At 39.3% G+C, this 14080-nt stretch overlaps 1 protein-coding gene across 4 annotated transcripts; it reads left to right on the top strand.

Moving 5' to 3' along the window:
* Window positions 1-5051: 5051 nt before the first annotated feature.
* FN3KRP (fructosamine 3 kinase related protein) lies at window positions 5052-11404 on the top strand. Of its 4 annotated transcripts, none has more exons than XM_015295139.4 (6): window positions 5052-5186; window positions 7037-7188; window positions 7613-7704; window positions 8213-8295; window positions 8680-8802; window positions 9530-11404. In XM_015295139.4, the coding sequence occupies exons 2-6, from the start codon at window positions 7046-7048 to the stop codon at window positions 9866-9868; spliced, it is 780 nt and encodes a 259-aa protein (XP_015150625.1). In that variant the 5' UTR covers window positions 5052-5186; window positions 7037-7045; the 3' UTR covers window positions 9869-11404. The 4 variants fall into 4 exon arrangements, with proteins under 4 accessions (XP_015150625.1, NP_001108110.1, XP_024997351.3 ...); NM_001114638.2 differs by having other exon boundaries at window positions 5052-5214; XM_025141584.3 differs by having other exon boundaries at window positions 5133-5559.
* Window positions 11405-14080: the final 2676 nt, after the last annotated feature.

Genomic DNA, 14080 nt, shown 5'->3' with positions numbered 1-14080 from the left:
CACGAGCTGTATCCGCAGCGTTGCTCCACACAGAAATCACAGCTTGACAAAAGGTCCTTTTGTCCTTTTTTGTACTGAAAACCCCCACATATACACACACGCTTTGCCCAAATCCCATTTAATTGCCAGGAAATATTAAATACGCCATGCACACTGGACTTTTTCTGCATTACCTACACTCAAACGTAAACCTTTCACTGAAATATATGTCTGTATCTTCTATTTCTCCTTCTCTAAGAAAATCTGTTTGCACGGATATGATACCAAGTCAAGTTACTCATCTCTTCAAAAAATTCATCATGTGCTTATTTCACAATTGCACAGAAAGCTGCCAACTCAAACTCACACCACCATACCTCTCATTGCTATTGCTAATGCTGTGCACCCAAATGACTGAAGCACACAGCAGCGTTCAGCCCTGGGCATCAGAACATCGCATTCCCAGAGTAGGACAGACAACCCCTCACTGCGGTACTTCTGCATCCAGCAGGTACGTACTCTTCATAATCCAGTCATTACTCGATGGAACCAAAGTCCAGCTGCAAGTGGGGAAGATTATTTACAACAACAAACAACAGTTTCCCAGGCTCCGGTGCTTTACTGTCAAAGATCTACACGGAGATATCTACTCTTCTTCCTGATGCGTCATCTGAGCGTACGTCTCAGTTTTAAATGGGCTAAATGCAGGCAGAGCAGTCCTTTGTATTCCTGCTATGGAGTACAGCCCTGGGCATCAGGAAACTGTGCTCCAATCCCACTTCCAGCAGAGATTTCCTTTATGAACTCAGCCAGCTCACTCCCATTCTTTCTGCCTCAGCTTCCCGCAGCTATTTGCCACGGCTAATACAAAGGAGTGTCGTGGGATTTAAACCACAGCTCTCAGTGGAGTGCTTTGAGAAGCTGTAAGAAAAAAAAAAATGAACTACAAACTAATCATTATATCTTGTTTTACTGAAATTGCGTTTAATTTTACCCAAAGTTCACTGAAGAGAAAAAAAGAAACAGAACAACCAAGCATTCACATAATCCTGAACTTGTAAATTAAACTTTGTTTTTAATATGAAGCTTATCACTCGTCAATGTTACAAATGAAAGAATTAATGCTTTTCAAGGACCTGTTCTGATGCCACAAACAGCAGAGTTCTGAAATGTTTCCATTTCCCAACAAGCTCCCCTTATCTCGCATTTAAATCTAATCATGTTTAGAACCAATCTGTGCCAAGCCCAGGTCTGTTCTGAGGGCAGCTCATGGCTGTACTTTATACAGGAAACTCGAATACGCCCACAGATCTTTAACCCATCACCTGGATGAATGATAGAGAAGAAAATGCATTTGGTAATCCACTTTGCAGCACCAAGACAGCCTGTTCAGGGGCAGCACCAAGTACGATTTAAATAAATAGTGATACATAAAGAGCTCTTTTACTGTGCCATATAGAAGTAGGCTAAGCCTGAGTCGCAATTGCAAATAACATCTTTGTCAGGATTAATAAAGAAGCAAAAAAAAAACCCAACAAACTCTCAAACACCTGAAGTGGCAGCTATGTGTTAAGACCGTTCTTCCTCAGGTTGTTGAAAAGGCAGAAATGTGAGAGCAATCAAACACACTGGCAATATGGCAAAGGCTGCATCAAAAACAGAGGGAGACGAAGCCTAAATACTCATCCCTGGGGAAAAACAGCAACAAAAACAGAACAGAAGCCTCTCTGATTCCTGTTTCTGTGGCACATAAAAACAAACCCTTTGGCATTTCTCTCACTTTCACTCAGATTGCACCCCAAATCACACCCATGAAATGACTTCAGAAACTTCTGAAAATGAACCCATGGAGGCATTGGCTCTGCAAATAAACACAAATGAAAGCACGGATTTCAGTGTTTGTGCATAATCAGAACGATAGCAAAATTCCACCTTTAAGGTCAGTCTTATTTTGATCATGAAACTTCTCAGCTCCTTTCCACTTATGTGCTCACACAGATGACTTGAGGAATTTTATTTTATTTCTCTCTCAGGGCAAATTATGTTCAGAGAGAAAAAAAATGAGCTCTAGCAACGAACGCCAATGACTGCCTTATAAATCATCTCTTTCTCTGATGGAAAGTCCTACATCCTTCCTGATCCACCCCCGCGGCTTATCTGTGGATGTGGGAGAGGAAAAAAGACAGAAAGAGCCCACAGCATATTACTTATACATTCACAGAAGTAGAGCCTGAAAAGCCCCTATGCATATTTGCCACTTGTATATATAAACCACCTAATAAAAGGCTGCACATACCAATTACCTTTTCTTTTCTTGTACATAATGTCAAGGAGTAAACAGCAATTAGCAGCTGCAGTGCTTTTCTATTCAAGACGTGTATTAACTGATGACTCACCAAATAATTTGCAGCCCAGCATGCCAGTTATCTTCTCCTCCACAGAAAGGAATACTATTTTAAACAGAAAGTTAACTACTACAATCTTGCAGGAACCAGAACAAGATAAATATTGCTGGTGAACCCCAACAGTGCAGGGGAAAGTGAGTGGGTTCAACAGCCTACTGCAAGCTTTTCAAAATACTCAAATAGGAATGAATGATATGGGGGGGGGGGGGGGGGGGGGGGGAAGAGTGGAGTCAGGCAAGAAAGGATTATTGCAAAGTCAACCCACACTGCTACATGCCTTTTGTGGTACCTTTTGTGGTATACTGACCTGCACTGCACGAACAATTTCAGTACAGGGCTAAGGGCTGCTTTATAATCCTTGGTAAGTACATTTGCAGTCTGACTCAGTGATTTATTTCAAATGGGGACAGTAATGTATGGAACAGAGGCCAAAGGCAGCATGCAGCTGGCTCACTAAGAGCTTGAAGCTAGAACCTGCACTACAAAGGTTATCTGTGAGGGATCAGCTCCCAAATCCTAGTTCTCCAGCACCTGCAGGAGTTGAGAGCCAGTGCCTCCTGCAAACAGGTGCCCCGCGGTGCCTTTAGGAGTGCTGTGTCTTCTGGTCTTGCTGAGTTTCTTCCAGAATGCTTAATCTCTAATTTGCAAAGCATGCTGCCAGTTCCTCCCCCAGATTATGTCCACCATGTAATGAGTTTAACATTACAGTTTTGGCCAAACTTCTGTTACATCCTATCTGATCAGATGTAATCAGAAAGCACTACAATCCAATTAAATTCTATGGAATTAAGTGCAATCACTTTCTGCTCCTTATGTTGTCCTTTAGTGACTATTTACTGACAGTTTGGAAAATCTACAACTTAGTATTTGAAGACTGAATCACACACACATTAAATTCTACTTTAATTCCATTAGGAAACAATTAGAATTTATGATTAGTAGAGTTAAACGCTTTGTCAAAATAAGAAACCTAAAAGAAAACAAACAAGCAAACAACAACAGAAAATTCAAAACAATTGCAGCCATCTCATTTATTTACAATAATAATAATAATAATAAAATAGGTGATGGTCACTTTAAATCCTTCCAAATCTCATGATTCTTTAAAAACTACAAAAGTAAAGAGCAAGTCCTCTTGAGAAACATTACTCTTTTATTCTCTGAATAAGAAAGCTGAAATAAAGCTTGTAGAATCCTTTTCCTTATTACCTGCTTAAACTTCAAATGGAGAACTAGGTTTCCTTCAGCATCATCTCAGTCATTCAACAACCACAGCAGTTATCTGAACCCGACCTTTGCAATGCAGGTTTAAGGATACTTTTTACAACAACTCAGGAAAGCCAATATACGTCAAAAATGAAAATTCAGGAATGAAAATGAATTCAGAAATGCAAAAACATATTCTATTTCTATTTCCATACTGTTGTGGTACTACGTTATCCCTGGTTCTGATTAAGACACAGGGCTTTAGCCTATCATTGTCACATCCACAAATGGTAATGCCTTTTGCAGCCAACTGTTAAGTGAATTACTGCTCAGCTGCACAAAAAGGCAATACTACCAACCTTCTGCAAGCAAAACTTTGCATGCTTTTGATGTATTTGGAGTGGCTAAAGGCCCAAGCTGAAGCTATAGTGTGTCAATCTGTAATTATTTAGACTGACAATGAATTGTACTTCTAAAAAGCACCAATTACACTGCAAACCTGCCACGTGAATCATCTTGGTACATGCAGTAAATCTGACAAAACAGAGATGTCACATTTCTCGTGCACAAAACGTGAGGCTCATTTGCTCCTGACGGTATCTTCACACACTGTGTGCTTTCCAAGAGAGTAAATAAATCGTGCGCAGAAACAATTATGGTACAGTGAATGTCATAAGGGTAATATAGCTCACAAGGTTTGGATTTGGTACAAATGCAGCACACAGATGATCTCTGTAGGTACTGTAAAAGAAGAAAGAAATGTATCAGCAAAGCAAAAACATTCAAGGTAGTTCTGTCTGGACTGCTACAGATCCAGACATCCCGTCAAACCCTAACACATCAGTATTCTCCATAAAGAAGGTGCAGCTTCAAAAAAAATAAATAATAAAATTAAGGACATACGGGAAAGCTTGAAAGTGAAAGGTAGGAAAATCTGTGGGAAGAAGGAACATCAGTTCCTCCATTGCAACCAGTGAGCCCACAGGCATTTAAGGAATCAAAATATCAATCTCAGACTAACAGAGACCTGAATAAAAAAGATCAGCAGGAACTATTCCAGCTTCTACACTTGGAAACTTGTCTTTTCCATAAAGTTGACTAAATATTTAACAAAGTTACCTACAAGGTAACCGAAGCTCACCAAGGTCACCCCAATAGGTAACAAGTCCTAATGAGAAGAAAAGGGATTTACTGATTCATTTCAGTCCGACACTGGCCCATGTCCAACACTAACGGACTGCAGAGAAGCTAACACAAAAAACAAAGGCCCATCACCCCTCAGAAGTCACAGCGAGGCGCCCGCCTTTAGCCAGCGCCCTCCTGTCAGCTACACGCAGCAGCACCCACCACCCCGCCCAACCATCACCCCTCACCTCACGCAACACCGCCATCTTGCCGGCCCCACCCGCCACCCCCCCAATCACACCGCGCAGGCGCAGCCGCTCCGCGCATGCTCAGTTCGGCGCTGGCCGCGGCAGGCGGCATGGAGGAGGCGCTGAGGCGGGAGCTGGGCACCTCGGTGCTCCGCGCTACCGGGCACTTGGGGGGCGGTTGTATCAGCCAGGGCCAGAGCTATGAGACGGACGGCGGCCGGGTGTATGTGAAGAGCAACTCTAAGCCGGAGGTGGGGAGGGTTTTGAGGGTGGGGTGCGTGTGGCGGGCCCCTGGTTCGGCGCGGGGGTTGCGCGGGCTCCTGTGAGAGCGGCCGCTCCTTGGAGGTGGGCGGCGGGCTTGGCTGGACTGGGCCTCTTTGTGAGGGGGGAGGTTGGCCGGCTGGCCACAGGCGATAGCGGATAAGCAGCTGGAGTCCAGGAGGTGGCCTGCTGCTGAGGTTGGAGATCTGCTTCGTTTGCCAGCTTGCGCCCACTGCTGCTGGTCTGGGATGTAGGGCAGGAGTAATGCTAGCACCACTGCAGCTGCACGCACTATGGAAGTGTCCACAGCGGAGGTACAGAATTACTGAGTGAGGGTATGCATATTAATTTGTTCTAGCAGAACCACTCATTTCCTTCAGTAAGGAGCTTTTCAAAGTAGATGTATTCCACAGTTGTCCAAGGCTTTCTGCTTTGTCCTTTCAATATCCAGTACCAGCTGCTGTAGGAATTAACCATCTGCATTTGACAGAGATGACACAGTACAGCATACGTGTATGGTGTGCTTGTTGAAAAATAACAGCATGGAATTTACTTTAAAGGTATTCTGTGCTTGTGGCAGCCAAGTGAACAGTTTATTGGACTAACCAAAGAACTTCTATTTGCATTTAATAACAAAAAATATTTTTTAAAGTTTGGTTGCACCTATAGGTGCTTCTAAATTTGTTGATGCTCTTCGATTATATCAGGGAACTGAACCGAAGATAAATGCTCTGAGGTGGCAATGCAGCAAAATACTGACAGGCTGTGCTGCTCTGTGTGAGGCTGAAAGCACTTTGAATTGAAACACAGCCCGAGGCTTTTGTTCAGTGCACGTTTAGGTATTCAGTGCAATTAATTGCAAGATAGGACCATGGAAAAAGGTCTGGAAAGATTTTCTATTCAGTAATTGTTTTTTTTTTATTATCTTGCTCGTGTCTGTGGATTCCAAATGCTGATGAAAGCAAACTTTGCCAAGCTGTTGTAATGCTGTGCAGTGTGTGCAGCAGTGGGTATATGTCAGCAGTTTCTTTTAAAAAACAAAATCCTCTAGAAAATGCTATATTTTTAAACTATTAAAGTTAACACCTGACTTTAACCTGTTATGATGATGTAGATAGAGTTGCAGTGTTTACAGATTTCCTCCAAACAAAGATATTGCAGCAGGATTTCATTCTTGATCTATTTTAGGTTGTGGAATTTTAAGTCGATGTCTATTGTAAACAGTCCTCTCACTGTATTTTGTGTATTAGTACATGTATTAGGGCTTATATTCTGTTTCTGGTTTATTCATTATGTTTCATTGCTTTTACTTTCAGCAAATATTACCAATTTCCCATATGTCTTCTGCAACTCCGTGTAACTTTTCTAGAGCAGTATTTCTTCATGTGATGAATGCCACTGATGTCAGTGGAGCAACTCAAGGGAATAAATGTTACTCAAACTGGATAATAGTTGCAGAAATGTATCTTTCTAGTCATTTCTTCTTCATGATCAATTAGTGAGATACTGCTTATGTTTCATATGTGTGAGTTGAATTCCTTCAATTACAAACAGACAAAATTGCTTTTGTGTTTATAGGGCATGGCAGAAATTAAGTCCCTTCAATGGGATCACTTTATGAAGTGAAAACTCTGATTCTAAATGGATTGTCAGATGGGGTTGTTTGGATCTACCTCTGTCTTGTACGTGTATTAAGCTACTTATTCCTTGTTTTTATTTAATGTTTACAGCCTTGATTGGTTTTATGAAATAATCTTCTTTACCTGTGACTGGTGTTAATAGAGATTAATGCTTTCCTTTAATATTTGGCAGGCTAGAAGAATGTTTGAGGGAGAAATGGCAAGTCTAGAAGCCATCCTGAAAACAGGGACAATAAAAGTGCCTAAACCTATCAAAGTTATAGACCTGCCTGGTGTCACTACTCTGTTTGTGATGGAACATTTGGAAATGAGAGGCTTAAACAGGTAAAACACAGCAGTATCATTGCTGCTTTTGTCAGAAATGTTGCCTGTCATGTCTGTCTTGGGGGGGAGAGGGATTTTTTTTTGTGTGTCAAGACTGTGTTAATGAGAAGAAAATGGAGAAATTACTTTGCCTTAAATGACAGTGCCTTTAGAACTAGGGAGAGATGTGAGAGGTGAGAGACAGGACTAGTAGCATAGTGTCATTCATATGGGAGGCAATTGGCTGTGAGAGTTGTTTGTGATTACAGCAGGACTTTTCTCAACCGTGTAGAGGGCAAACTTTTATTTAAAAATTAAAAAGAAAAATGAAGGTCATCATACTCTTTGATCTCATAGGCCTTTTGGAGAGAAGAAGGTAGAATGAGTGACAGATAAAAAGAAGAGTCTGAGTCTTGTCTTTGCTAAGGATACTTCTTGTTTCTAGGCATTCATCAAAGCTTGGAACACAACTTGCTGATCTCCACCTTCATAATCAGCAACTTGGAGAGAAGCTGAAGAAAGAAGAGAGCACAGTTGGTACAGTACACAGCTGTTTATGAATTTAACCTAGTTAATAATCTACAAAACAGTTAAATTAGCTTCTGCTATTTCACAATACGTTTTCTTCTTCCACTAAAGATGTCCTAAGAATGTTTGTGGAAGAAACACCCAGGTTGAATGGGGATAGGTTTGTTGTTTCTTTTTCCCCTACTGTTTGTTTTATTTTGAACTTATGTAAGCAAAATGAGTATTCTGTTTGGATTTTTGGAATCCTGAATTGTGGCTTCTACAAGGACAGGATATTAGAGCAGATATACTACCTCAAAATATGATGATGAATTTATAATGTAGTTAATTTAATTGAGCTCTAAAGTTAACCGATAGCAGCAACCATTGTAACAAAAAGTATATTAACATGCAATTTTTTTTAAATCTCAGTAGGAAAAGCTTTGTACCCATCATTGTGTAGTTTTTAAGGTCCATTTGTAATTTAGACGGTTAGAATCTTGTCATTGGTGTTGGATTTTTGTCTTTGGTTTGCAAGGTAAAGGGCAAGGGCAAATGGAAGTCCAGTTTGTGGATCAATTTGGCTTTCATACAGTTACCTGCTGTGGCTATCTTCCACAGGTAGGTTGAACTTCATGAGAGTGATAGACTTTTATCTTATTTTGCCTTGAGTAATGCACAGAAGGCCAAAAATATTGTAATAGATATTCATTTATACCTATGACATTATAAAAAACATTGTTTAGCCTGCAAAAGAAAGTTGTACCTTGGACACCACTTACAAATGCATTAGACATCCATATCTTTCTGGTTTTTTTTGTAGTTTTCACTGAGCAATAAAATATTTTTTCCATATTTTAAGATACTTTTTATTAAATTTGTAACATTTACTATTCAGGGTGTTTTCAGCATAAAGGTTGTATATTCCTCCAAAGTTATATTTGAAAAAAAAAGAACTGTCTTTTATGCGATGTAGAACCAACATCTGCGTTCCTCTTCCTTCAGGTGAATGACTGGCAGGCTGACTGGGTGACTTTCTTTGCCAGGCAAAGAATCCAGCCCCAGATGGATATGATTGAAAAGAATTCAGGAGACAGGGAAGCAAGAGAACTTTGGGCACGACTTCAGGTAAAAGTTCTCTCAATTGCTTAGATTTTATCATAAAGTCCCTGTTTGTTATGCCTCAGTACTATTGGTAAGACACTCATAGACTCCAGCTTTCAGAGATTAAAATGCCTTTTAGTCTAAGTTTCACTGGCTTTTGCAAGTCACCCTATACTCTAAAATGAATGTGTGCCAAATACCATTTGGCCTTACTGTCTGGGAAATTCTAGATCAAGTTCACATTTCTCTTCCCCTCAAAAACATTTGTGACAAGAAATGTATATATACGAGTGCTGTTCTGTGAGTTCTCTTTAGGGCTTCTCTTTAGGGTCTCTGATGAAGTGATTGCAGTATTAGGTGTTTGGATGTTGTTTTGTAGAAAACTTTTCAAGCTTGTCAGGAATGTTCTGAGCCTTCTAATGATGACAAAGTGAGTTTGCTTAATATTATTTTTTTAAATCTGATAAATGCTACAATGCTGAATGTGGTTTTAAATTTTGAAATTTTTAATGCTGAAAAAACACCTGAACAATTCAATGACTAGTCGCCAGCTTTTGTGTAAAAATAGAAATTCTCTTGATTTTTATCAGTGTCTCTGTTCATCAGGTCCTATGGTGTTCCAACTTAATTTTTTAAACTGATTCTTAAGAAAGTTGAATTCATGCTTGGCAACCTTTGCATGTATGTGGATAAAACCCTATAATCATTCACAAATTTATTACTGATATGCCTTGCTTTTCTTCCCCTGCAGCTGAAGATACCCAGTCTGTTCTGTGATGTAGAAATTGTTCCTGCTCTCCTGCATGGAGATCTCTGGGGAGGAAATGTTGCAGAGGATGATTCTGGTCCAATTATCTTTGATCCAGCTTCCTTCTATGGCCATTCAGAGTATGAGCTTGCAATAGCAGGGATGTTTGGTGGTTTCAGCAGTTCTTTTTACTCTGCTTATCACAGTAAAATTCCCAAAGCTCCAGGGTTTGAAAAGCGTCTAAAGCTTTATCAGCTTTTCCACTATATGAACCATTGGAACCATTTTGGTTCAGGGTACAGAGGGTCTTCCCTAAACATTATGAGAAATCTAGTAAAGTGACTTCTTGCTCAAGTAGGATGCTGCCCGTGTTGCTTGGAAAACTTGGTGATGCAACTACAGGGGTGGCAATGTTAAAATAGCTGTTAGGTCCTTGACCCCATTGCCCAGCTTAAGACCTAGAATCAGTGAGTCATACTGAGTACCAAGTGTGGTGTATTCATCCCTTTTTATCGAAGTTAGAGAGGGAAATATCTAGGGAAAGAGCTTATTTGGTTGTTTAGAAGATCCCTTGATGTCAAGAAAGCTCTGTGTGCTTGAGACTGGGCAGGTTAATAGAAATCAAAGCACTCAAGTGTAAATTATTTGGAAGAGGTTTTCTTAGGGACCACTTGCTCTTAAGAGTAGAGAAATGCCAGGGATTGCATTTGTACTCTAATGGAAAATATTAGAGGAGTGTTTGTGAAATGGAAATCTGCTTTTTTTTTAATTACTGAACAGATGGCTCGAAAGTTTGCTCCTTGTTTTTTGCTGTTCCTCCTGCCTATTCCATGATAGACTGCTCAGATCCTTTCAAGTCTTAATTTCCAGTTAGGTGCATGGAAACAGTATTAACAAAATATTTGGACAACCAACAAGACAATTGTGTAATTGAAACTGTAAAAAGGGATTTGGACTTGCTAATCATTTTGTTAATGTGATTTCACTGAATGGAGACTGCTTCTCATTCTGTTGAAAAACAGTGTGAAATTTGTATTCTTTGACGTGCATTTTGATGCCGTGTGAACTTCCTGTAGGCTGTTCTGTGCTTGCCAGTCAGCCAGTTCCCACCTAGGGTAATTTTATTTACACTGAAACTAGTTCTATTTTCTGAGTTATACTCTTGGCTGATAGCATACGCTCTTAAAGTGGGTTTTCTCATGTAAGACATCATGTGAAGATGTACTGTCTCATTAACAGGAAGGTGCACTCTTTGGTTGCTATCATTGCCCACAGGGTAATGCTATCAAACTGTGGTATGTTCCTCACATAAATTACGTAGTTTAGCCTACAGGTGCCCTAAATTAACTTTTTTTTTCAATACCCACTAAGTGCGCTTTTTAGCTCTTGGAATAAGAGACATGGAACCAAAAGAAGTTAAAATGTAACTTACAGAACAGCAACTCTTCATCACTGCCAGAAATTTAGTGATAGCTCTGCTGATTAGCTGCTTGTTGTACTTGCAAGATAATACTAAAACTGTAACCCTGCTAGTTTTGGTATAGGCTGGTAATGAAATTGCAGTGCAGGAGTGCCAGGTAGGTGAGATAAATGTATGATTCCTAACATGAACTTTAAGTGTTTGGGAATGATTTTAATTAAAAATATTTTTCACTGGATTTTGGAAGATCATTGAAAGTTTTCTAGTTGTTGGTTTTGCAGTTATTTATAAGGATTGGAAGCAATTTTGTAGGAGACAACCACTTGATAGAACTTTGCTTAGTTCTACCGCTCTACTCACTGGCTATTGAACTTTGCTACAAAAAGTTGTAAAGCCTTGCTTGGGAGAATAGCTGTTCCTTTTGTCTTGTTCCATAATAAAGTTTTCCCTATTGCTTATCGTTGCCTCTCTTTTCTGAATTAAAATGTTACAGCTTGCTTTCATTCTTGGGGAGCTCCTTGTCTACCCTGTTAAATCCCTGGGTTGTTGGACATAGTAGTCAACAGACAATGATGGAAGCACAGCCATAGATTTTAATTTGAAGTACTGTGTTGCTGAAGAAAACATAAGTTGTTGTTCAGTTGCAGATAGGACTTCAAGTGATAGTGTTTTTAAGCTGTGTGTGTTTTATCCACTATGTGGACTGTTGATGAACTGTTCCTACTGTGCCCATATCCTTATACCAATCATGCAAACTAAACATTCCACAATGCAGCTGATTAAAGAATTTTTGTCAGTAGTCAATCTCTTTAGATCTCTTATTAGCTCATTTTAGTATATCTTCATAAAAAGGTAAAAGTTACTTAACAAAGTTGCTGGGCTTATGAAATCTTCCGCATCTTTGTGTTGCTAAAATACTTAAGTATTTCTCACTTCTCACCTTCTAATCATTACAAAAGTGGATTTTCTGTTAGTCATAGGCAAGAGTGATAAATGCTAAATCTTCAGAGATCACCTTTTCCCAGTAGAATAAAATATTTTTGTGATTGAAGGAAAATTGCATTGTACATAGGTTATGCAAATAGAAACAGCTCTGCTTAGAGTTTTCTTCTTCAGCATACTAGTTTTTTTTTAAACTATCTTAAGTACCAATTTAAAATGACAGGCGTATGTAAAGAGGAATAGAAACGGAGTGTAACAGAGAACTATACCATGGATGCCATAGTTCTGCATTCTTGAAAACAACAGTTTAACTAGAGGATAAAGAAAAGGATGAGATCTTTTCTGAAAGCAAGCTGCTGGTGAAACCTAAAGAAGAAACTGCTTCAGTTCCATAAGGTAATATTTCTATATATACGAATACTGTATAGTACCACTCTTGAAATTCTTGTCTTCAACCATTTTGTTGTGTTTTGTGTCCCAGGCATGCCTCTATTATTCTTTATCTCATTCTCATAGTTTAAAGTTGGTGTGTCCTGCTTTTCCTTTTCAACTTGTCCTTCCTCTGAGCTTTTTTCATACATTTTTGAATCTGGCAGACGTGTTTCCTTCTACCTGTACTCTCATTTAATACTTCTGCTGACTTTGCATTTCTATGTGAACAAGGAAAAAGAATTTAAAACAAAAAACAAATGTTTTTTTTTTTTTAATGTAGTGTACATACCCTTGTGGAAACACATTGAGAAGACATTACTGTTTAAGTCCTTTCTCAGGATGGTTCACAGTGCATGTGTAGCACACAGAGATTAAGGCACTTCAAGATGCTATTTCAGTCTTTGCTAACTGCTCTTATTTTAGTATTCACACATCTTACTGTTGATTTTTCAATACTTTGAATATCAGGTCTTCTGCGTCTTTATCTTCAAACAAACAGAGCAGCAAAAAACTTTTGAAATAACCTCCATAAGATTTTCTTTAGTGAGGTGGGATAAAATCTCTGCATAATTTCAGTAACATCAGTTTCTAGGAAAATTTAGGTTGGGGTGAGACCTCAGGAGGTCATCTAGTTCAGCTTGGTCCTTAGAGCAGGTAGACCTATGAGGACAGGCCAAGTGCCTCAGGCCTTTATCTGCTCTGATTATGAAAACTTCCAAGTATGGAGGCTGCACAACTGCCCTGGGCAAATCTGTTCCATGGCTTGACTGTCCTAATGAATATGCACCCGCTTGGAGCCCCTGTTTCTGCTGAATTACTTACAGTTCCTATGTACCGTATTCTTCAGTGTCATTCTCACAGAAAGCTGCCATCTGTTTGTGTGTCCTCCTTGCTGCAGGTAGGAGCATTGTTCTCTACTAGTGTTTCTCTTTCTGCTTTTCATCTTTGCTATTGTTCCATAATTGATCTGGTGATTTTTAACTCATACTGGACTGTTCTAGCAGAAATAAAAGCATGGGAAGTGCTATATAACTAGCTTGTCTTGTAGGCACTGTTTGTGCCAAGATTTGGGGAGAAAGTGTCTGACAATTAAAGTACACCAGAAACAAAATAGATGCTATTTAATTTTTAAGCACTCCTTAATGAAATCTCAAGAAATTAACTGAAATTTCCCGAGATATTTAATACTGAGCTACAGCCTGTGCATTTATACTGAAGAAAGGATCTGCACTATTAAAGGAGCTCTGAATTACTTGTCCTTGGATAGCTCTTAACTGAGCAACAGTGATGTCTGTCAAAAGAAGGGAGGATTTTATGATGAAAAATCTTTTCTTGATTTTGACTTACACTGCTTTATATAGCTTATTTTTTTATTGTTTTTTTTTTTCTTTTAATTCTTCAGATGATTTTCTCCCAAAGGAGCAAAAAACACATATTTTTCTTGGTATGCAATGAAATACCTGTCTTCTGTGCATTCTGAGATATCTGAAAACAGGTGTTAGACAATAATAATAAGCAAAACAAGAAGAAAAGAGCAGGGAAAATTGAATTATTACAACCTCCACTACAGCATAACCCAAGAACAAGTCTCAAACCAGGAAGCTGGAGCACTCATGTGGGATTTGACCATGGTGCTGAAGTGACCATGTGGGGAGGTTGCAGTTAGGTACTGCTGGGTGTTCTGAAACACATCCTTCAAACCCATCCGGGATGCTTATAAATTGTTTTATTTTTGTGTTTGGAATTATGTTTGAGGCTGC

This window comes from Gallus gallus, chromosome 18 (assembly GCF_016699485.2).
Source record: "Gallus gallus isolate bGalGal1 chromosome 18, bGalGal1.mat.broiler.GRCg7b, whole genome shotgun sequence".
Taxonomy (NCBI): Eukaryota; Metazoa; Chordata; class Aves; order Galliformes; family Phasianidae; genus Gallus; species Gallus gallus.
Note: the sequence above shows the minus strand (reverse complement) of the source record. Positions and strands in the feature narration are given on the sequence as shown.

Bases quoted from the DNA above. Each gene is read 5' to 3' on its own strand.
- FN3KRP (NM_001114638.2), top strand. From the start codon at position 5,074: ATGGAGGAGGCGCTGAGGCGGGAGCTGGGCACCTCGGTGCTCCGCGCT. The intron at 5,215-7,036 runs GTGGGGAGGGTT...AATATTTGGCAG, and splicing joins AGAGCAACTCTAAGCCGGAG to GCTAGAAGAATGTTTGAGGG. The intron at 7,189-7,612 runs GTAAAACACAGC...TCTTGTTTCTAG, and splicing joins GAAATGAGAGGCTTAAACAG to GCATTCATCAAAGCTTGGAA.